The sequence below is a fragment of the Lissotriton vulgaris genome, chromosome 3_1, assembly GCF_964263255.1.
Source record: "Lissotriton vulgaris chromosome 3_1, aLisVul1.2, whole genome shotgun sequence".
NCBI lineage: Eukaryota > Metazoa > Chordata > Amphibia > Caudata > Salamandridae > Lissotriton > Lissotriton vulgaris.
The window spans coordinates 9492967-9518191 of NC_141689.1; the positions used below are offsets into that span (position 1 = coordinate 9492967).

General features: G+C 47.9%; 1 protein-coding gene across 1 annotated transcript in view; it reads left to right on the forward strand.

The window, feature by feature from the left end:
* The window catches only part of LOC147725812 (NACHT, LRR and PYD domains-containing protein 3-like), a 280887-nt gene that overhangs the window by 148849 nt on the left and 106813 nt on the right, over nucleotides 1–25225 (forward strand). Inside the window, exon 6 of the mRNA XM_086959989.1 lies at nucleotides 19051–19137. Within this exon, the coding sequence (XP_086816115.1) occupies nucleotides 19051–19137 (87 nt within the window). The remainder of the gene's footprint in view (nucleotides 1–19050; nucleotides 19138–25225) is intronic.

A 25225-nucleotide genomic window follows, 5' to 3' on the forward strand; every position in this document is an offset into this window, starting at 1 on the left:
ACCCCTCTTGGCAACTCGGACCGAGGGCTGATGTGTCACCCCTGGCGAGAAGGGCTAGAACCTGAGCTTTAGATGCCTCTGTGTGGAGCTTTGGTGAGTACCAACCTAGATTGCCTACCATCTAGACAATGGCAGAGGGTCTGGGCCGCCCACCTATCCTGTCCCCCCCATAGAAAGCCTAGGGTTGTGGATGGAAAGTCCCTCTCAATGCGCACACCCTTAAAGATCTCACCTCAACTTGCTTTCACATCCAAAGAACTCTTCCAAAAATCCTAGACCGCCTTCCCATAGCGTTCAGAAGAATAGGGTTCCAGGCACTAGTTCTCTCGACTGGACTACGAGAACTCCCTATATATTGGCTCCCCTAAATACATTACAAAAAGACTCCAGGTCGTTCATACTGCAGTTGCAAAGACCCCACTCAATACCCCAAAACTTGCTTCAGCAAAGAGTGCCTTGGCAGCCGGTCATTGGCTCCCATCGAAGAAAGTATAAAAATCAAGACACTCTGGAGCATATGTACAAGGAAGTGATAGAGCGCGGCGTTAGCCTTCCCGGCTTAACGCCGTGCTCTGCCACTTCTAAAAAGCAGGGCTGCACCATATATACGACAATATGGTGCAGCCCAGCATTTCCCCCTGCACTGGTGTTAAATGTAGCTGCCCAGCTCCAACACAGGCACCCTTGTGTAAGGGTGTCTGCGTTGAGTAGAAGACTGTTTGTCCTCCTTCCTGCTCATAAGCAATCTTTAAATGGCGTTTTGTAACTTCTATGTGTGCTGCTTAATGCAGCACAGATGTAAGTTGCAAAACTTCATTTTTAAAAAATATTGTGTTGTAATTAAGGCAAACACAACTTAATGGATCACAAAGATTTATTGATCACAAAATGGTTGTGGAGCAGAGAAGCAGCTCCACCAAGCTCAGCAGTAAGTAAATGACTTACTCATTCTAACAGTGTCCTAGCAACCACAGAACATCACTTGGATTCTATATTAAAATGCAAGCTAGAATATAACATATCTCTTTTCCTTAAATAAAGCAAACTAACACATGAAGACGTACACAACTAGTATAGAATCTAAATAAAAGAATTTAAAATAAAAAGAAATAAAAGAAACACTAAACAAGTCTAAAAAAAATGTATATATAATGAGCAGGAAGAACTCGTTTCCTAGAACTCTTCCTTACAGAAACATTTGCATGAAAACCTGAAGTTGAACAATCTGAAGATGAGCTTAAATCGTTATCACGAATAACTTTGGAAACTTTATTTGAAAGGCTTATCTCATTACCATGAATAACTTTAGAAACTTTATTGAGATTCCACCAATGTCCATCTTCGATTTGAACAGCATTGCCAAAAACTTTTATAACACATTTGCAATCAGAAAATTTGCTCTCACCTTTCTTTGTGTACAGAGGAGATTCGATTCTTACTATATCTCCAACGTTTAAAAAAGACATTTTCACACCCTTCTTTGTGTCAAACCAAATTTTCTGTTTGGATTGTGAGGCCTTAACCTTATCTTTAACCATAACCATGAGGTCATCCACACTCTTGGCAGAACCTAAAAACTTAGACATCCCTCCAGGTCTAAAAGTTGTATTTGCTCTTCTTCCTCTCATTAATACAAAGGGAGCAACATCCGTGACAGAATGAGGTGTAGTTCTATAAAACCACAACATATCTTCGAGAGAACGTCGTACATCATGATGTCTAATTTTTGCCCATTTCACACATTCACCAATCACACGGTTCATCCTCTCTACAAGGCCATTAGCTTGAGGATTGTAAAGAGAACTTTTAATATGTTTGATTCCTCTAGTGGAAGGAAAATTTTGAAATTCGTTACTTACAAACTGTTTCCCTTTGTCTGAAACAATACACTCTGGGAAACCTTCTCTCAAAAACAAATCATTGAGAAATTCAATAATAGAATTAGTATTGGCTTCCTTGACCAGTTTGAATTCAGGCCATTTAGAAGCATAATCAACTGCCACTAAAATATATTTGAACGAACCGTAAAGACAATCGTAAGGTCCTTGTATATCAATGCCAAGTTTACACCAAGGACTATCATGACATTCAATTGGGTTCAAAGGAGGCGTGGACAATTTAATAGATTTGTCTGAGGAATTGCAAATACAGCAATCCTTAACATAATTCTCTACATCAACGTCCATAGAGGGACACCAAAAGGCTTCACGAAGACGACACTTTGTGAGCATAAAACCTAAATGTCCCTCATGAACACATTTCAAAATATTCGATCTGAGAGATAAAGGAGGGATCAATTTGTCACACCTCAAAAGAAGACCATCTTCCAAAGATAATTATTGACTAATTTTGCAAAAAGGTTGAATCAATGGAGAAAGGACTTTCTCTCAAGGCCAACCTTTGGTGACTAAAGCTTTAACATCTTGGAGGATACTATCAGAATCGAAAGCCAACCTCCATTCATGTTCAGAAATCCCTCTATGTTGTGGAATATCTAAGACTGCAACAAAACAATCCTCACAATCTTCATTGATTAGATCATTATATTTTACTTCATCTTGAGCATCACAAACTTAAGGGAACCTGGAAAGAAAATCAGCTCTTAAATTTTTTCCACCAGCAATGTCTTTAACCCCAAAATGAAACTGTAAAAGTCTAGTAACCAACCGGCTAGGTGTGGAACACTTACTTATACCATCATTTAAAATATTGACCAAAGGTTTGTGGTCAGTGAGCAGTGTGAAATGTTTACCCCAAACATAAGAATGATATTTCTCAATTGACCAACAACAAGCCAGTAACTCTTTTTCTATAATTGAATACTGATGTTCAGCACCTCTGAGTACACGTGAAGCAAAACAAATAGTATTTTCCTTTCCATTGATGACTTGCGTCAACATTCCACCTAGACCAACTTGACTAGCATCTACAGTGATGAAGCATTCATGTGAGGGATCAAAAGGCTTGAGAGCTTTGCAATGTATCAAAGAGTTTTTTACTGACTCTAAAGCACGAGAACATTCCTCATCCCATTTAAACATTACCCCCTTTTTCAACAGTTCACTAATGGGATGAATTAAACTAGCAAAATTTGTAACAAACTTGGAGTAGTATTCACAATGACCCAACAGAGATTTGACACCTGATTTGTCTGTAGGTCGAGGAGCATTGGAAATAGCTTCTAATAAACCAGGTTTAGGACTAACACCTTCCTTAGATACAACATGACCAAGATATTCCACCTTGTCACAAAAAAATTCACATTTCTCTGACTTAAGTACAATGCCATTATCTTTGAATAGATTCAAGACTCTATCTAAAGTTAAGTCATGAGATTCGGTGTCTTTACCAAAGACAAGAACATTGTCTTGAAAAACCAATACTGAATCAACCTCTCAAAGAATGTTATTCATGATCCGTTGAAAGACTGATGCTGCTGAGGTCAACCCAAATGGCATCCTGCAATATTGAAAGGTACCTAGAGGTAAGACAAAAGCTGTGAGGTGTTTTGAATTGGGATGTAATTCGACCTGATGATAGGCACTAGCAAGATCAAGCTTTGAAAAAAAACTAGCTCTTTTAGTGGCTGCAAAACGGTCAGAAATCTGGGGTAAGGGATGAGAATCAACCCAAATGTCTTTATTAAGGGACCTCAATTCCACACAAACCCTAAGTTGGCTATTTTTCTTCCGCGCTACCATCAAGGGAGAAAGCCACAGGGATGATTCCGCAGGTTCAATAACTCCCTTGGAACACAAATCTTTAAGTTCTTTTTCTAGATCAGACCTAACACTAAAATGTACACCTCTAAGCTTGTGCTTTATTGGTACAGCACCCTCTTTAACAACAATCTTATGATTAAAACCTTTGACTTTACCAAGGTGATTACCAAAAACCGAGGGAAATTTCTTTTCCCATTTGCTTGTACAACCATCATTGCAGTCTACTACAGAGACTTGTTCTCGTGTACCTGGTTTTAACATCATGCCGAATAAACCTTGATGAAACCAACCAAGTATGTTCAACCCCTTGACAGCAATATAAACCTTTCCCTTGATACATCTTCCTTTAAAAGTCATGAGATCTTCAAAGAAACCTAATAAATCAATCTTCCTAACCTCATATGAAACCGGTGATCTATCTGGAGGAAGAAGAGGCATAGAGTTTCCCCAACTTTCATCCAATATGTCTTTGGTAATCATAGTGATCCTAGAATCAGAATCAACAAGCAAAGGCAAAACCTTATTCCCTACTCCAATGTCAACAATGGGATCACAACATTAAGTAGGATCTCCTTCAATGACCTCAATTGGTGAAACTAAATGTTCATGTTCTTCCTTTTGATCAATGACTACTGAAATAGTTTCAGATTCCATTTCACTGGTAGAGTCAACAACAACAGCTACTGGCTTCTTTAAAACATTTTTCTTTTTCAGACTTACACTAGCGAAATGTCCAACTCGTTTACAATAATTACATGTGACATAGATAGCTGGACATCTGTTGTTTTTGTTATGAGATGGATTACCACAACGAATGCACAGATTCGAGTTAGGCTTCTCATATTTAGCAGATTTGGATATGGTTTTGTTAAAAGTAGGTTTGGGTTTCGATGAAGTATTTTTTTCCAAACTTAATAGCATTGACACCATCACATACTTTGTCTACAGTTCTATCATCAAGTTCTTTAAGTGAGGATAAAGAGACTTCAATACTTTTAGCTATTCTTAACGTTTCATCTAAAGATGTGATAAGCGTGGCTCAAATCCACAGGAGTGACTTACAGCACTCACCTATAATTACCTTACAGGAAGTCAGCCGGACAGTGGAGAAGTATAAACAAAAGTCTTTATTAGGCCAAACAACACTCATATGAGAGGGCCCTGTCCGACCTCACTCCTAGGAGTGCGAACGAGAGGACTGACTCTCTGCATCACAGCAATACATTATAATGCAATACAGTAAATGGGGTACGCCCCTTGTGGAAAGTTACCGAGCCTCAGACCAGTGGACAATGCTCTCATACAGCAGGCATCTGCACCTGCAAGGGATACATTATTATCTCTGCTCAAGGCCACGGAGCTAGGCTTCTGCGTCTCTGGGCATGAGAACATTACAGATAACAAGACGTGTTACTTTCGGCCACAGTGAGCCGAGAAACGAAAACTGCTGTCTTAGTATATTTCTGTATTCCTGCGGGAGGGGCATGAGCGAGCAGAGCCCGCAGGCACAGAGAGTTACACAAAATGGTGGCACACAGGCTAAGCTAAGAAACTAATATGGTCACGCATACATTTGAATATAAGCAATAAGTAAGAATATGAATTCAGCATAAGTGCATATACGAACTGCATTAGTTAGTCATATGATGCTAACTCGCACGTCATCATAGGGTAATAAGGACATCGAAAAGTGAATTCTATCAGACCCTCCTTTTAGCATCATTGGCTAACTATAGCCTCATTTTATTTGCCAAAGGTAGTGCCGACATCCATTCTAGGGGCAGGACTATATTTCTTCAGTCTAGAACATCTTCTGCAATAAACATCAACCAACTTGCATCAGCAGGAATTTCAGTAATCATAGAGGTGGCATATTGACCCTGTAACTTCTTTTTCGGACGTATATTTGCAGCACACATTGAACAACATGGAGGGAGGCAATATATGCAAAGGCAGCAGGACAGAATTACACTCACCACTCCAACTAAGCCCATCAATATTTTCCAACCCCAAGAAGAAAAGGCACCCCAGAGCCACCCTTGGAGAGACCATGTCCCATTATCTTGGTGTAGTTCAGTCGCTAATCTATGCAATTTTTGCACTGCCAAGTTAACAGTCGGGGCGGAGTCAGGGATATAAACACAGCAAGAGGTCCCGATGACGCGACAGGCCCCGCCCCTATCAGCTAGTATGACGTCAAGAACCATCCTGTTCTGGATCGTAAATAATCTCATAGCCTGAACCACAACAGAGATGTTAGTCGTAATGTCAGCCTCAACCAGAACCACCTTTTCCATTACCCTAGAGAGTCATCTAATAGCTCTACTGTTGAATATAGGACCCCAGAAAGGAAGCAAACCCTTAGAAAAATCAGTCCATTGCTGATACGAGGTATCTGTCTGATCAACGTCCTCTACCTGAAGTTCCCTCCTTTTACGCTGCTCTTGCGGCTGCTCCTGGGGACTGGGGAATCGTCGATGAGTTCTGTGATAATCAGAGGGAGCCACATACACGGGAGGAATCATATAAGCCAGGTAGCACACCCCACCCCAACCCTCGGGCAACCATAAGTATCCATTTTCACCGCAAACAAAATAGACACTGGGTGGGGCAATCAAGGAGGGGCTAACGGGCAGGCGTATTGAAGCAGTCACATTACAAGAGCTATTTCCAACCTTGATGGGACCCCTTCCCTCTATACAGAAAAACGGAGGAGGACCCACCACAGCCAGGGGTATCAAAGACTTGGAGCTGTCGTTACTCTTAGGGGGATGCCTATAAGACAAAGTGGCGTTCAATTTCATGAAACTATCCCTGAGTCGATCAGTATCATTAGGTGTCAAGAATCGACCCAACCTTTTCTCACATGTCTCTATAAAGGTCTGGTCAAAACGTCCGTCAGTATATATTCGTCCAAGGGAAGCTGAAGGCAAAGGGCGTACTCGCATGGTCATTGTCCACCCCCTATTCTGCAGCCGTGGAGTCAGGGAATCTGGCTGCTGAAAATATTTAACAAGACCTATAAGAGTATACCACCCCACACAACTATTTACTGGCGTTAAAGGGAGAGCGAGGAACCTATCTTTTTTATAGGCAGCAGAAGGTAAAAGCCCACAAACCCAGCAATCTGTCATGTTGGTAGTGGCATGTGCATGATGCAAAGTTTTAATAAAAACGTTGTCTTTATAATTTTTACGTATCATTCTCTCACCATAATCGACAGTTATCATTTTGTGTTCCGGAACAGCAGTAGGTGTGGGTGCAAATGTATGAACGGGATAGTGTTTATCTAGGAAAAACAGTATTCCAAGAGTCACCAGAAAGGCAATTAAAACTATTATGATCACTACTATTTTTCCCTTTCGGGGAAGGGCCAACCAGGGGGAATCAGGCTCACGTCTCGGGGGAGCTGCAAAAGGCTGCTCCTCATCAGGGATGGGCCGCCCAAAGGGATACATTTCGAATAATCGTTCACAAGTATCAAAAATCAAAAAGATAAAAATCACACTGTTACTAAAAAAATAGTCCCAGACAATCCTCAACCGGCCAGAGGGGTTCTTCAACCCTTAAAAAGGGATCTTCTCCCTGTGTCCTTCAAAGCCTCACAGGCAGGCTTTTACCGTCCATACCTACTCCAACGTTGCTGGTCAACAATTTGAAACAAGGGAAGCACTTAATTTGGGCCCCGCGCCACTCTATAGTCTCAAAGAACACAATCTTCGGCTAAACACCAGGGCTCTTACAAGTCCATCCCTACCACTAAATCTTCTTTTTCAGAATGTCCACTAAGCCCTTCTTCCAGTATTTAGTCCATCATATTCCAGCACTGTTGCTTATTTTCTTCGGGGCCGCAAATTATAGCGAGTGCTCCCTGGCACTTCGGGGTCAGTAAACAAAGCAGGTGTATCAGTGGCAGATGCTGAACTTTCCGATATCTCTTTGCTAGCAACAAAAGGAGTAGTAGAGCTCACAGTATTCTCAATTCCGCTTCGCTCTTCTCCAATCAGTGAAGCATCCGAGAAAGGAACATACCTCGGGATATGTTCAGACTCCTGGTCAGCGATGCCATCTTGTACCCATTGATCATAGGGCAACGGGAGCGGGACCCTCTTCACATGAGAGGCATGGGTCCACGCTTTCCTGCCGTCAATCCGAAGCGCCGTGCGCGTAGTGAGGAGCACCTGGCGAGGCTCTGACCACCTCGGTTCCAAACAAGACTTCCGCTGATATCTTCGGACGACGACCCAGTCCCCCGGGTGGATGGTGTGTCCAGGCCCCTCTGGCAACGGCTTCAGAGTGTCTGCTACCTGCTGATGAATAGAACGAAGATCTTTAGTCAAAGCATACAGATAATCTGTCAACAAAGGGTAAGGTATTTCAGTAAAACATTTAGGCCTAGGCACTCCCCAGATATTGGCCGGGCGGCCGAATACCACTTCATGTGGAGAAACGCCCATTTTTGCATTTACAGTGACTCTCGTGGAAAGCAAAGCTAAGGGAAGTGCATCTGGCCAACGGAGACCTGTACTCTCACATATTTTGGCCATCTTGAGCTTGAGCGTGCCATTAAACCGCTCCACGAGTCCTGCTGCCTGAGGGTGTAAGGCTGAATGAAACTTCTGCGATATGTGCAAACCTTTACTAATTTGTTTCACTAATTCTGCATTAAAGGACGTGCCATTATCACTCCAGATCACCCTAGGTAATCCGAAGCAGGAGAAATACTCCTTTATCAACATTTTCGCAGTAGACATGGCCGTGCAGTCTTTCGTTGGGAACGCCTCCACCCACCTACTAAAAGCACATACGACTACAAGGACGTACTTCAAGTTATTGACTCTTTCCATTTCGATGTAATCCATCTGAATCACCTCAAAAGGGAAAGAGGGGGGTGCAAAATTTCCAGTTGGGACAGGGGTACCCTTTCCAGGATTGTGTCTCAAACACACCATACACTGACGAACCAAATTGGTAGCCATCTTAGAGATATTTTTATTGCTCCACACCGGGTCCAACAATTTGCAAATACCCTTGGCACTCACATGGGCAGGCCCGTGTGCCATCATCACTACTGGAAGGACATACGCATTCGGTAACATCCATCGTCTCTTGTCTGTCACATCTGTCCAACATTCATCCGCATCCAGTCGTCCCTGCCCATCCTTCCATGCTCTCAATTCCTCATCCGTCGCTTTGCTTTGTATGTTCTTGACACTCTGTACCGTGTCTGCGAACATATGAACATCTGGGACCCATCGTGCTGGCCCTGCCACAAACATTCGTGGTAATTTTTCTCTAGCAGTCTCTTTTGCTGTCTCATCGGCAAAAGCGTTGCCTCGCCCGACATCGTCCACTATTGTCTTGTGTGCGCTACATTTTATCACAGCCAATCTTTTGGGTAATGTCAGTGCCGTTAGCAGTCGTAATATCAGTGGACCATGTTGTATACGTTGTCCGTGAGACGTCAGAAATCCCCGTTCTGCCCAAAGTCGCCCATAATTATGAGCCACGCCAAAGGCGTATTGGCTATCGGTGTAAATGTTCACATCCAACCCCTCACTCAACTCACATGCTCTCAGTAAGGCAATAATCTCGGCAGCCTGAGCAGAATTGTAAGGTATTCTAGAAGTCTCTACCACCGTCTGTAATGTTGTTATTGCATATGCTGCTGTCGATGTACCGTCTGGTAATTTAAAACAGGATCCATCGACATACAGTTCCCCGTCTGGTTCTTCCATGGGCCTGTCTGTCAGATCCACCCTCCCCTTTGTCTCCTCCTCAGTCCTATACAGACAGTCATGTATGTCATCATCATTTGTGTCAGTATCTGTGGGGATAGGTAACAAGGTGGCGGGGTTCAATGTGGCACACCTTTTAATTGTTACATGGGGCGCAAAAAGAGTCATCTCGTAACCCGTCAGACGAGCGCTTGTTAAATGCTGCGTCTGTGTCCTGTTCAGTAAAATGTCCACAGCATGCGGTACCATTACTGTGAGGTCTGATCCCAGCACGAGCCCTGCCGATTGCCTTATGGAGACCGCAGCAGCCGCCGTGGCTCTCAGACAGCTCGGCAGTGCTCTTGCCACATTATCTAGCATTGCAGAGAAGTACGCACACGGTCTCTGCTTCCCCCCAAAACACTGAGTTAAGACAGACAACGCGCAACCTTCCGCCTCGTGCACGTAAAGAACAAAAGGCTTCTGGTAATCAGGTGTTCCAAGAACTGGCGCAGAACACAAAGACGTTTTTAGTGACTCAAACGCTTCCTGACATGCGGGGGTCCAGGGTAGGGGTTCGCGCACTTCTTTGGTAGTCAGATACAATAGGGGTTTTGTTAGTAACGCATAATTAGGTATCCACTGGCGACAATACGATGTTATGCCTAGGAACGCGCGCACCTCTCGCTGCGTGTTAGGTATTTGCATGTTAGTGATCGCTTTTATGCGCTCCGGCGTCAATCTCCTCCCCACTTTCGAAAGGAGGTGACCGAGGTAGGTGACCTCCGTTCGACAGTATTGAAATTTCGGAAGGGACACTTTATGCCCCCTTTTTGCCAAATGGTGTAACAATTTTACAGTAGCATCCCGACAACCCTGCTCATCATCCGATGCTATTAGGATATCATCCACGTACTGCAACATTACGTTGCCAGGTGGAAGTTCCAGGTCATCCAATTGTGCCTTTAGAGCCTGACTGTATATACTCGGACTCTCAGTGTACCCCTGAGGAATTCTCTTGAAGCGGAAGCTTCGGCCAGCCAATGAGAATCCGAAGAGATAACGGCTTTCCTCATGTACTGGAATACTGAAGAAAGCATTTTTCAAATCTAGGACAGAGAAATATTTGGCCGAAGGTGGAATCATAGTCAATATTGTAGTGATGTCCGAGACCACCGGATACTGTGGCTCCACTACTCTATTTACTTGCCGCAAATCAATCACAAATCTATAAACATCAGGAGTATTATCAGTAGCATCAGGTGACCGTCTTTTAAGTACAGGCAAAATGGGACTGTTACATATATTCGAATCAGTCTCTTCCACTACTCCAGACTGTATTAAATCCTGAATTATTTGTAACAAGGCCTTCTCACCCTCCCTAGGTATTCTGTATTGTGGAATTCTGGGCAATTTGGCTCCCACCTTCACTCTTATTGACACCGGGGCAATATCCATTTTCCCTACATCATTATCACTGACAGCCCACAAGCTGTCGGGTATGCCTCAGAACTCGGGTGGTAGCGGGTCGTCTTTTGAAAAGCACTGTAGTGGGCGGGCAACATTCGGGCCTAGAGTAAGGTACACGCCATCCGGAGAACAATAAATTGTTGCATGCAATCTCTTCAATAAATCTAAACCCAACAAATTTTCTCCACAATTTGATGTCAATAAAAACGGTGAATCAACAGTAAAAGGACCAATCGTTAACGTGAGAGTTTTAGAAATGGGGCTAATCACCGGAGTTCCTGCGAAACCCACGGATATGTTATTCTTGCCAGACAGAGCCGCCCCTGGGACCCGAGAACGAGCCACTGAACTTTTCATTGCACCCGTATCCACTAGAAATTTCTGCTGAGACCCCAGTAAATCGGCTTCGACATAAGGTCCCCTCTGATCAACTTCCATAAGTACTGGTCCCATGCTCTGTCCTACGCTGTCCTAGTTGTGGGAGAACCCTGTCAAATCGTCCACCGAGTAATCATCGTTGTAATACTGGCCCCCGCTCCTCTGTGACTGTTGTCTATCTGTCCCGTTGTCAAAGTAATTGCCTCCCGGTCTCCCACCTCCTTCTGATCGCGCAGCCTGTCTCCCAAAATCACCACTACCTCGTCCTCGTCCCCTTCCTGGACCAGTACCTGACTGGAGCAGCGGGCAGTCCCACCACCAATGCCCTTCCTGCTTACACTTGGCGCACTGGTTCGGTCCCAGTCTTTCCCTACTCTCACCTCTCCCAAAACCACCTCCGCGACTCAGCGCCGCACCTCTTCCTCTGCCTCTTGCCACCTGCTGCAACAAAACCCTCGTCTTCAAATCCTTAGCCCTCTTTTCCTGCTTGTCCTTGTTCTCATTTTCCCTGTGTTCGTAATATTGCGCCATACTTAGTATTCCCGAAGGAGAGGACGTCGTCCACGTGCTCTCCGACGCTTGCAGTCTAGCTGATATTTCAGGCAATAAATTTGTGACAAACCTGTTAACAAAGAGTCGTAACCCTCCATCCTGTGACACATCCTGTCCACTAAAATCCATGAACGTTTCCTCAAACCTCGTAAAGAAATCTGAGACCGCCTCATCCTTTTTCTGCTTGCAAGCCGTCAACTTGTCCCAATCCACCTTTTTCGGGGGAATAAGGGAGTGCATATACTTTATTATGCGCCCCGGTAAAGCTAATATTTCAGCCTTCGGCTTCTCCCCTGGCTTACGCTCCTTGTCCCAGTCCTGTAACTCCTGCCATGTACCTCCCAGTTCCTCCCTATGATCCGTACCTTTCACCTGCCGCCACACATCAACCGGGACCAAAAGCCCGAAAAACAATTCAACATCGGCCAACGTCATCACCGTAGAAGACGCCGCTTCCGTAAGCTCTTTGTAATAGGCGGTCGGATTCTTTCTGGAATCCGGCAGCTGAGCCTTCAATGACAACACCTCACTTCTCTTCCATGGCGTATACACCCATTGCTCCTGAAAATGCGCATCAATTCTGTTCCTTGTAACAGCCCTCGTGACTGGGTCTAACAACTCGGGGACCTCGGGATGAAAAATAGGGTGCACCTCTCGCATTGGGTGGAGACCTGGGAAGTGGGGTGTACCGACAGAGGGCAATTCATTCCTGTATTGCAATAGCGCGCGCAGACTACTCATCACTTCCTTCACCCCCGTGTTCGTTCTGTACGCTCCAGCCTGTATATCCCGTAAAACCGCCGGAGCCACGCCTCCATATCCCTGCTCCCATAGCGGTATCAATACACCAGCCATGTGCCACAAAGCGTGCTGCTGCATCAAGGGCTCAAAATCTTTCATGGTGGACCAAATATCTTCGAACGAATAAATATTATTCCTGGCCCATTGGCATGCCTGATTAGCCACCATACTTTTTTCATCTAAACCAACTGTAGAACGTGTAAGCAGCTTCCGTACCTGCGAAAACAATCCGCTACCTGCGCCGCGACTCGGTGTTAGCATCTCCTGACTGGGGGTGGTACTAGCTGAAACAGTAGGGAGTGCTAAAGAAAATGGTGAGGGGGCAGGTGAAGTGGTCTGGAGTAGAGAAACGAGGGGTGTCGAGGGCAGGGATTGTTGGGGGGCACTCGCTGAAGGACCTGGAATGGCACTACTAGGGGCCGAAAGTGGCAAGGAGGGGTACAAGGGCTGCGGGGCATAAGGGGGAGGGGGTCGGACATTCAAAATGTCCTCCATCTCATCTGGGTCGTCCTCTCTCACTACGTAACTTTTATTTTCCTTCAACCTACAAAGTCTATCTGCGCGCTCCATGCGTAGTGCATTCTCATTCCCCACCTGTTCCTTCGCTTTCTGCGCCATAGTCTGGGTGGACTTTTTATACTCCTCTTTCTCTTCTCGCATCTTACGTTTCCTGGCCTCTTTCTGCCACACTCGCAAAGAGTCGAACATACGCTGGCGGCTACGCCTAGCAAACAGTTTGTCTTGCAAATAATCCAATTTAGCTTCATCAAAAGAACCCGTCAAAGGCCATTGTAAATCTACATTATCAGCAGTGTACCGATGCCACAAAGTACCAAACAAAATCGGGACCAGTCCATGTTTAACATACATATCAAAACTCGGTGTCCCTTCAGGGGGTGCAGGTTGGCTCTCGGCCAGTCTAGTATCTGAGGGTCGACAACAGCATCCAAAACATCGTAACTTGCTAAAACACGGCATCTTTACTTTATCTTGAATCACAACTCGAGTTCATTCACACACAAACATATAGACGGACATCAGAGAACCACGTACACATATACAATATCTCCAAACACGTGTTACCAAATGGGACAAGGCCCGTCGACCAAGTCCTGGGGAACCTGGACTCTACCGCAGACCGAACAGTACGCTAACTGTTCTGAGGACGGGGAACGGATCCGCCACCCGTGCGGCACTATGGATCGCTGCGCACTTTACCGCGGGAAACCCGGATCACACCTCCACTGAATCACCACACTAGGAGTCAGGGTAAGCGCACCAGAGTCTACCCACAATGAGCCACGCTTTCACCACAGTACCATTCGGTCGGATCGCTACAAACAATTATCTCGAATACGTCCCCAACCCCGTCAAGTCTGTCAGAGCACCAACTCGTACTCTGAGTTCCCCGGAGCACGCTAGCCCCAGGAGCACACCGGCTCCTCAAACCATCGGAGACACTCTAGTCTCTCGGAACACTCCCGTTCTTGCAGCAATCACAGGTGGACCACTCACCTTCCGTAGGCGGCACCGACCTCTACCGTTCTCCACCTCCGGCTGCCAGGACCAACACGGTCAGCTTCAAGTTCCGCCTTCTGGACCCCGGCGTAAGATCCGAACCGGGACCTCTCCCGATCAGCAGGGTGGGGCAGCGCTGCGAGAACCAAGCTCGGCATCAAATGGGATCCCGGGCCCACCGTGCCGACCAGCGGATCCCCGGTCTTCTGCTACCCACTTACGGGTGAGAAAGATCCTTATCGCGGGGTCCCTATTCGGGCGCCATCTGATAAGCGTGGCTCAAATCCACAGGAGTGACTTACAGCACTCACCTATAATTACCTTACAGGAAGTCAGCCGGACAGTGGAGAAGTATAAACAAAAGTCTTTATTAGGCCAAACAACACTCATATGAGAGGGCCCTGTCCGACCTCACTCCTAGGAGTGCGAACGAGAGGACTGACTCTCTGCATCACAGCAATACATTATAATGCAATACAGTAAATGGGGTACGCCCCTTGTGGAAAGTTACCGAGCCTCAGACCAGTGGACAATGCTCTCATACAGCAGGCATCTGCACCTGCAAGGGATACATTATTATCTCTGCTCAAGGCCACAGAGCTAGGCTTCTGCGTCTCTGGGCATGAGAACATTACAGATAACAAGACGTGTTACTTTCAGCCACAGTGAGCCGAGAAACGAAAACTGCTGTCTTAGTATATTTCTGTATTCCTGCGGGAGGGGCATGAGCGAGCAGAGCCCGCAGGCACAGAGAGTTACACAAAATGGTGGCACACAGGCTAAGCTAAGAAACTAATATGGTCACGCATACATTTGAATATAAGCAATAAGTAAGAATATGAATTCAGCATAAGTGCATATACGAACTGCATTAGTTAGTCATATGATGCTAACTCGCATGTCATCATAGGGTAATAAGGACATCGAAAAGTGAATTCTATCAGATGGGTCAGTAAGAGTTAACAATTTTTGTCTTATGCTCTTCTCCTTACATTTACACACAAACTCCCTTATCAGTTGATCAGTAAAATGTTCAAATTTACATACAGAAGCTAAATGACGCAAAGCAGAAATATAAGCATCAACGTCTTCATCCTCCCCTTGTTTCCTTTTTAAAAATTTGTGTCTAAGAACAATAATACTTGGTTGCTTATCAAACCTTTTTTTAAGTCTTAAAACAGTCTCTAAGTATTCATCCAGGTCATCATTCTCTTCAGCAGGTAGTTCGGGTAGATGTTTAAAAATGGATCTACCTTCAAATCCTAGGGAGTGTAACAATAAAACATTTTTTCTCTCCCCACAATATTTTGTTGCTCCTAAAGCTCCTAAATAGGTCTCAAAAGCATCAAACCACCTCTCCCAAGGAACAGGAGGTTCTCCGGGTGATTCCAAAAAGAAGGGAGGAGGGTTGACAGATTGCATTGTTAGAAGATCTAAATTTAAAGCAACAATGGCAAAGAAGAGAAAAAAAAATGAATAATACCCAAAAAACGAAGAAATTAAAAAAAAAGATTGAGATCCAGGTATAACGAAGTTATTGATGAATAAAATTTGGATAAGAGGCTTTAAAATTGTTAAAACAAGTTGAAAGTGTGCACATCACTGAAATATGCACATTATAAAAGGAACGATAGCAAAATGAACATTATAAAGTGTGCGCATCACTGGTTATGAATTGTGTGCTGATGTTATTTTGTTAGTAAAATCATTGAAATGTGTGCATCAATGAAGGTAAATTAAAACTTCAGGTGTGCACATAGAAGGCAAAAGGTGTGCGCATCACCGTAAAAAAGAAAATAACGATGCTGGTGTGCGCATGAAGAAGAATAAACATGTAAACATTAAGGTAAAAGTCTAAGGAACTGTAATACACAAGATTCGAGATTACCCCAAAAAAAGTACAAAAAAAATCTCGAAGAAACTAGCTGAGCCGAGGTAAATTGCAAATAAAAAAAAATCCATCCTACCACAGTTTGTCCAGTTCCTCAGAGATAGGCCCACACAGCAACGATCAAATACAATCTTGAAGGCAGGAAAGACGCGATGATCAGGATGGAATGAGCTGTCAGCAAAGCGATTCAGGAATACATCTTGTAAAGGGCAGAGTTGAAAGCTGGTAATCAGGAAGATTTCTTCTTTCACAGGTGAAAATAAATAGGCACGTGTGTGGCTCCTAAAAAATAATTGACCGTGTGATCATTAAGCGTCGCCAAAATTGTGTTGTAATTAAGGCAAAGACAACTTAATGGATTACAAAGATTTAATGATCACAAAACGTTCGTGGAGCAGAGAAGCAGCTCCACCGAGCTCAGCAGTTAGTAAATGCCTTACTCATCCTAACAGTATCCAGCAACCAGAGATCGCACTTGCATTCTATAATAAAATGCAAGCTAGAATATAACAGATTGTTTATGTGCAGGAAGGGTCACCTTCCTGCACATAAACAATCAGTGGAGAAGTGTGGCTCAATGATTAGAGCGGCAGACCCTAATGCAGAGGTCTAGCCCGGGACCCGGGTTCAATTTCCGACGCAGCGGGGTCTTAGGCTCAATGTCTGCAGACTCAATAATTCTCGCCTCGGTGCCTACTCTAATCATGGGTCCAACTCTGGGCAATAGCTTGCTTAATCTCCACATCGGCCCCCACAACGCTAAGATGACTGGCTGCACCTTGGGGATGCCCAGGAGTGGACACTTCACAGGGAAATGCCAGGAAGGGTGCCACAGCGGTATTCGTACAAGCGCCTGATATACCCCTTCGGGGGTCGATTCGGTGTCGCTATACAAATACTACTACATTTACAATGGCGTTTTGCTGCTTCTGTCTGTGCTGCAGAACACATCAAACATGAAAACTGCAAAAACGAGGAGAAATAAGACATTTCTCCTCGTTTTGCCAACTTAAGACCAGGTTTTCCCTAGTCTTAATTATGGCGCTGCGTTCTATTTACGCTACCCTTGTAAAAAAGGGGGCATCGTCAAAATCAATAGGTGTTGCGATGGAATACCCACTGTAAAAAATCCATTGCCCACCCCTGTCATGCTAAGTGTAGCGTGAAAGGGTGCCTTTTGTACAAGGCAGCGTTAAGCCACGTTAAGTGTAAGGCAAAGCTCTTATTGCCACAGGGTCTTGTAAATATGCCCCAATATCTGGCACAGAGAGGGCTAAACTCTGAAAGACCCTCCTTGATCAGGGCACATTTGACACCCTATATCCCCGGTAGGGCATAAAAAACCTCAACGGCCCAAACCCTGAACGTGCCCCAAATTCACAGAACCAGATGGGGGTGGCAGATCCTTCACACATCTCATTCCTAAACTTTGGAAAACACTGCAGGTAGAATTGAGATGCCAGCTACAGCACCTCAAGTGCAACACTGCAGGTGGCCCAGCGATTCAAAGCCTGGGGTAGCCATGTGCTTTAGAAGTCCACATAGCATAGCACAGCATAGTATAGCACAGCATAGCATACCATAGCATAGCAGAGTACGAAACAGTGACTGGCAATCATAGAGGTGTCCGAAGACCGTCCCACCACAGACGGAGCGCTCCGAAAAACCCAAACAGTTGATGGCTGTCCAGGAAGGTAGATCCTGGCCCTTAGGGAACCGTGCCTAATTCACCCCGGGGGCCCCAGTGTCAGGGAGCACGGGCCACAGCCAAGGTGTAAAGATGTATGCATGGCTGCTACGCAGCTCAAATAAGTTAGCGACAGCAAGCGGCCACTGTATGTTGTGATCATTGTCCCCTCCACCCACACCCAACCCAAGCGTGGGCGTTGCAGCCACGCTAAGGGGCGGCCAGGGGAAGGCAGAGGCAGTACCATTCCAGTAGTAACACAGTACGACAGGCGGTAAGCCACCAGAGAGAAGTGCCCACACTGTGTCCTCGGGATGTCTCATGGCAGAGGCACTAAGGGCAGTCAGAGTACCCAGGAGGAGTTTAACTCAAGGCGGACAGTGAACTGTGTCCTGGGGTGCCTCGTGGCAGAGGCGCTGAGGGCACTCACCATTTTTAATAAAAAGCTGGAAACTTGACTTTTCCAGAACTGAGTAATTAAGAGGAATTGCGGCAGTCAATAGCACCAAGACACCCCCGGGTATTCGTGCACTCAATAAGTCTTATTAACATTAACATATTATTAACGCAGAGGGCCAGGTTAGACGGAGTGCGGACACAGCACTCGCCGCCCAGGCATGGCCACGGGGCCACAAAGGCCAGACATTCGGTAGCAAGGGAAGCCTAGAAGCCGCGGTGCCTGACCCCTAAGGGTACCTGTTGGAAGGTGCGGTCAGTGATGACTTTTACTGATGACAACCAGCTTATGACTCTGCGAAGCAATGATTTGCTCCTGGTTTGTGACCTGCCCTACATGCATGACTGCAAGTCATAGCACTGATCGATGTTATCGTGATTAGTGTGAGGTGGACCGAGCCCAGGTATGAAGGGGGTGCCACCCTGGGATGGGCGATAGGAGGAGGTGCTTGAACCCCTGAGGGTACGGCTCACCTGTGTCTATCTTAGTGAGATTCAGTGCATGTATGTTATGTCACTTCCTGTGCTGTCATTGATGTCAAAGATTGCTTGACATTATTTCCTCTGATGTCATCAACTGTGCTAACCAGTTTTCGTGCTAAGAACTTTCCAGACTTGAGCGTTCAGTATATTCACCCTTGTTCACAACCCATTCTGGCCTTTGGCATTCCTTTCCCTCCCCTACCCCTTCTGGGCAGTACTAGCCCTTACCCCTGCCCCACCTCATTGACAGTCCTTGCCCCACCCCTCCCTAATGCTTCACATACCTCTGCGCCTCTCGGTTTCACTATTTTGTCTTGTGCTCACTGACACTCTTTGAGGGGCCCCTTGCTCACACCTTGTCTTCTCTCTCCTCAGGCTGGAAGGTTTAAACCTGGGGGACCAGGGAGCTAAGCTTCTCTCCAGCGCCTTGAAGACCTCTGAGTGTCGGATACAGAAGCTGGTGTAAGTATCATACAGCGCTATGTTGACTGTCAGTTCAGTACTGTAGAGGTATGTGCAGCCTTCCTCTGGCTGTCAGTTCAGTACTGTAAACTACTGTCCAGTAGTATCTATTACAGAGTGCCCATGTGCGATGGTCTCTGGTGTAGTATCTATTACAGAGTGCCCATGTGCGATGGTCTCTGGTGTAGTATCTATTACCAGAGTCCACAGGTGCGATGGTCTCTGGTGTAGTATCTATTACCAGAGTCCACAGGTGCGATGGTCTCTGGTGTAGTATCTATTACAGAGTTCCCATGTGCGATGGTCTCTGGTGTAGTATCTATTACCAGAGTCCACAGGTGCGATGGTCTCTGGTGTAGTATCTATTACCAGAGTCCACAGGTGCGATGGTCTCTGGTGTAGTATCTATGACCAGAGTCCAGTGGTGCGATGGTCTCTGGTGTAGTATCTATTACCAGAGTCCACAGGTGCGATGGTCTCTGGTGTAGTATCTATTACCAGAGTCCACAGGTGCGATGGTCTCTGGTGTAGACCAGAGTCCACAGGTGCGATGGTCTCTGGTGTAGTATCTATGACCAGAATGCACAGGTGCGATAGTCTCTGGTGTAGTATCTATGACCAGAATACACAGGTGCGATAGTCTCTGGTGTAGTATCTATGACCAGAGTGCACAGGTGCGATGGTCTCTGGTGTAGTACCTATTACCAGTGTCCAAAGGTGCGATGGTCTCTGGTGTAGTATCTATTACCAGAGTCCAGTGGTGCGATGGTCTCTGGTGTAGTATCTATTACCAGAGTCCACAGGTGGGATGGTCTCTGGTGTAGTATCTATTACCAGAGTCCACAGGTGCGATGGTCTCTGGTGTAGTATCTATTACAGAGTGCCCATGTGCGATGGTCTCTGGTGTAGTATCTATTACCAGAGTCCACAGGTGCGATGGTCTCTCAATCAATCAATCAAAGACATTTATAGAGCGCGCTACATACCCGTAGGGTCTCAAGGCGCTGGGGGGGGGGGGGGGGGGTGCCGCTACTGCTCGAACAGCCAGGTCTTCAGCTTCTTCCTGAAGGAGAGGTGGTCTCGGGTCAGGCGCAGGTCGGTCGGGAGGGAGTTCCAGGTCTTGGCGGCCAGGTAGGAGAAGGACCTTCCTCCTGTAGTCGCTCTTCGGATGCGGGGGACGTCGGCGAGGGCGTGGTTGGCTGATCGGAGGTGGCGTTTGGGAGCGTAGAAGTTGACTCGGCTGTTGAGGTAGCTCGGGCCTTGGTCGTGTAGGGCTTTGTGTGCGTGGGTGAGGAGGCGGAAGGTGATTCTTTTGTTGACGGGGAGCCAGTGAAGGTCTCTCAGATGTCCGGAGATGTGGCTGGTTCGTGGGATGTCGAGGATGAGTCTGGCTGAGGCGTTCTGGATCCGCTGGAGTCTCTTCTGGAGCTTGGCGGTGGTACCGGCGTAGAGGGCGTTGCCGTAGTCCAGTCGGCTGGTGACGAGGGCCTGGGTGACGGTCTTCCTGGTCTCGGTGGGGATCCACCAGAAGATCTTCCGTAGCATGCGAAGGACGTTGAAGCATGCCGATGAGACGTTGTTGACTTGCCTGGTCATGGAGAGGGAGGAGTCCAGGATGAAGCCCAGGTTGCGCGCATGGTCTGTCGGTTTGGGTGCGGTGCCCAGGGCGGGAGGCCACCAGGAGTCGTCCCAGGCGGAGGGTGAGGAGCCCAGGATGAGGACCTCCGTCTTGTCCGAGTTCAGTTTCAGGCGGCTGGTCGTCATCCACTCGGCTACCTCTTTCATCCCTTCGTGCAGGTTGGCTCTGGCGGCGGCGGGGTCGTTGGTCAGGGAGAGGATCAGCTGGGTGTCGTCGGCGTAGGAGATTATGTTGAGGTTGTGCTGGCGTGCGATGGCCGCGAGGGGGCTCATGTAGACGTTGAAGAGGGTGGGGCTCAGAGAGGATCCTTGAGGGACGCCGCAGATGACTTCGGTGGCCTCTGACTTGTACGGTGATAGACGGACTCTCTGTGTTCTTCCGTCGAGGAAGGAGATGATCCATTCCAGCGCCTTGTCCTGGATTCCGACGTTGCTGAGGCGCTGTACTAGGGTGCGGTGGCAGACAGTGTCGAATGCCGCGGAGAGGTCTAGGAGGATGAGGGCCGCTGTTTCTCCGTTGTCCATCAGGACTCGGATGTCATCGGTGGCGGCGATGAGGGCGGTCTCGGTGCTGTGATTGGCTCGGAAGCCGGACTGTGAGGGGTCGAGGGATCCATTCGTCTCGAGGAAGGCGGCCATCTGCTTGTTGACGGTCTTCTCGATGACTTTGGCTGGAAACGGGAGGAGCGAGATGGGGCGGTAGTTCTTGAGTTCGGTGGGGTCCGCTGTGGGTTTCTTGAGAAGAGCGCTGAGTTCGGCGTGCTTCCAGCTCTCAGGGAAGGTGGCGGTGTCGAAGGATGTGTTGATGATGTCTCGCAGGTGGGGTGCGATGACAGCGTCAGCCTTGTTGAAGATGTGGTGAGGGCAGGGGTCAGTCGGTGATCCGGAGTGGATGGAGTTCATCGTGCGGATGGTGTCTTCGGTGCTGATCGGGGTCCAGGCGTGGAGGGTGGTGGTGGGGGGTGGCTGTTCGGTCTTGGTGTTCGTTGGTTGGTTGTTGAAGCTGTTGTGTATGTCCGCGATCTTGTTGTGGAAGTATGAAGCGAGGGAGTTGCAGAGGTCTTGCGATGGGGTGATGTCGTTGTTTCCTGCGCTGGGGTTGAATAGCTCTTTCACGATGTTGAAGAGTTCTTTGCAGTTGTGTGCGTTGTTGTCCAGCCGGTCCTTGAAAGCAGTTTTCTTGGCGGCGCAGATCAGCTGGTGGTGCTTCCGGGTGGCCAGCTTGAAGGTGGTCCTGTTGTCTGGTGTAGGTTCCCTTCTCCAGACTTTCTCGAGGGCTCGGCAGTTCTTCTTGGAGCTCTTGAGTTCGTCGGTGAACCACGGGGCTTTCTTGCTGCCGGATCTGCTGGGCGGGGTTCTCAGCGGGGCGAGTTCGTCCGCGCAGTTGTTGATCCACTTCGTGAGGTTGTCGGCGGCCTGGCTGGGGTTCGCTGAGTTGGCGGGAGGGTGCTGGCTCAGGGAAGCGGCGAGCTGGTCTGCTGTGATCTTGTTCCAGCTTCTGCGGGCGGCCTGATGCTGGTGGTGGTGGGTCGTCGTTCTCTTGAAGGTGAAGTGAACGCAGCTGTGGTCCGTCCATTGAAGCTCTGTGGCGTGGCTGAAGTCGATGTCTGTGCTGGAGGAGAAGACTGCGTCGAGTGTGTGTCCGGCGAGGTGGGTGGGGGTGGACACCAGCTGCTTGAGTCCAAGATTGGCGAGGTTGTCGAGCAGGGTGCTGGTGTTGCGGTCGTTGTTGTTCTCCAGGTGGAAGTTCAGGTCCCCCAGGAGGATGTAGTCAGCGGAGGGGAGGGCGTGCGGGCTGACGAAGTCGGCGATGTCCTCGCTGAATTGGGTGCGTGGTCCCGGAGGTCGGTAGATCAGGGTGCCTCTGAGGGTGGTGTTCGGGTCGGTGTGAATCTGGAAATGCAGGTGTTCGGCGCTGGTCAGGGTGTTGTCGGTGCTGGTCGTGAGACGGATGGTGTTCCTGTGGATGATGGCGATGCCTCCTCCCATCTGGTTGGCGTTGCGGTCCCTCCGGACGATCTTGTAGCCCTCTGGGATAGCGATGGCGATGTCGGGAGCTGAAGAGGCGTTCATCCAGGTCTCCGTAAGGAAGGCAACGTCCGGGGCAGTGGTGTCTAGGAGGTTCCAGAGTTCGATGGCGTGTCTGTGGACGGAGCGGGTGTTGAGCAGGATGCACTTGAGGTGGGTGCTGCTGGTGTTCGACTTGGCGGGTGCTGGTGCGAGGCAGGTCCGGATGCAGGTGAACTTGCAGGCGTGGCAGCTGAAGGGTCCGTGGGTGCGTCGTGGTGTGGCTTGGTGGCACTCTGGGCGTCGGCCGGTGTTGAGTGCGCTGAGGGTGGCGGCTGAGTACGTCCTGCGGGTCGGTCGGGGTCTTCGGGGTCCAGGGGTTCTGGCACTGGGCGCGGTCCAGGCGCGGACGGGCGTAGACGGGCTTACCTTTGGCGCGCCTTCGGCGCACAATCGGCGCGCCCGCTGCGCGTGACCGCTGCGCGTTCGCACGGTCGCCATTTAAGGCGAAGTGCGCGGGTGGGCGGGGCAGCTGGGAGGCGGGAGCGGGGAGGGAACAGAAGGGAAAAAGGGGCGTGGTCAGCGGTGGTGGCGGGAAGCGGGGAGCGGGGAGGGAAGGCGGAGGGCGGCGAGGTAGGCGGGCAGACAGGAAGGAGAACGAGAATACGGGCAAAAGTGACCAAAATACAACAGGCACAAATGCTAAACAAGACACTGACACGGGGAGAAAATACTGAGAAAACAAGCACAAATGATTTACAAAAACAGAACAAAACAGACGGCTCAAATGCTAAACAAGACGCTAACACGGGAGGAAAATACTGAGAGAACAGGCACAAATGATTTTCAAAAACAGAACAAAACAGACGGCAGCGGCGTCAGCCGGCAACGAGGCAGGCAGCGAGGCAGAGGGCAAGGCGATGGGGCACACGCAGCAGCTGGTGGCCGTGCGGCGCGGGGGTGTCCCACAAGTGGTCTGGTGTAGTATCTATTACCAGAGTCCACAGGTGCGATGGTCTCTGGTGTAGTATCTATGACCAGAGTCCAGTGGTGCGATGGTCTCTGGTGTAGTATCTATTACCAGAGTCCACAGGTGCGATGGTCTCTGGTGTAGTATCTATGACCAGAGTCCAGTGGTGCGATGGTCTCTGGTGTAGTATCTATTACCAGAGTCCACAGGTGCGATGGTCTCTGGTGTAGTATCTATTACCAGAGTCCAGTGGTGCGATGGTCTCTGGTGTAGTATCTATTACCAGAGTCCAAAGGTGCGATGGTCTCTGGTGTAGTATCTATTACCAGAGTCCACAGGTGCGATGGTCTCTGGTGTAGTATCTATGACCAGAGTCCACAGGTGCGATGGTCTCTGGTGTAGTATCTATGACCAGAATGCACAGGTGCGATAGTCTCTGGTGTAGTATCTATGACCAGAATGCACAGGTGCGATAGTCTCTGGTGTAGTATCTATGACCAGAGTGCACAGGTGCGATGGTCTCTGGTGTAGTATCTATTACCAGAGTCCACAGGTGCGATGGTCTCTGGTGTAGTATCTATGACCAGAGTCCAGTGGTGCGATGGTCTCTGGTGTAGTATCTATTACCAGAGTCCACAGGTGCGATGGTCTCTGGTGTAGTATCTATTACCAGAGTCCACAGGTGCGATGGTCTCTGGTGTAGTATCTATTACCAGAGTCCAAAGGTGTGATGGTCTCTGGTGTAGTATCTATTACCAGAGTCCACAGGTGCGATGGTCTCTGGTGTAGTATCTATGACCAGAGTCCACAGGTGCGATGGTCTCTGGTGTAGTATCTATGACCAGAATGCACAGGTGCGATAGTCTCTGGTGTAGTATCTATGACCAGAATGCACAGGTGCGATAGTCTCTGGTGTAGTATCTATGACCAGAGTGCACAGGTGCGATGGTCTCTGGTGTAGTATCTATTACCAGAGTCCACAGGTGCGATGGTCTCTGGTGTAGTATCTATGACCAGAGTCCAGTGGTGCGATGGTCTCTGGTGTAGTATCTATTACCAGAGTCCACAGGTGCGATGGTCTCTGGTGTAGTATCTATTACCAGAGTCCACAGGTGCGATGGTCTCTGGTGTAGTATCTATGACCAGAGTCCACAGGTGCGATGGTCTCTGGTGTAGTATCTATGACCAGAATGCACAGGTGCGATAGTCTCTGGTGTAGTATCTATGACCAGAATGCACAGGTGCGATAGTCTCTGGTGTAGTATCTATGACCAGAGTGCACAGGTGCGATGGTCTCTGGTGTAGTATCTATTACCAGAGTCCAAAGGTGCGATGGTCTCTGGTGTAGTATCTATTACCAGAGTCCACGGGTGCAATGGTGTCAGGTGTAGTATATATTACCAGAGTGCACAGGTGTGATGGTCTCTGGTGTAGTATCTATTACCAAAGTCCAAAGGAGCGATGGTCTCTGGT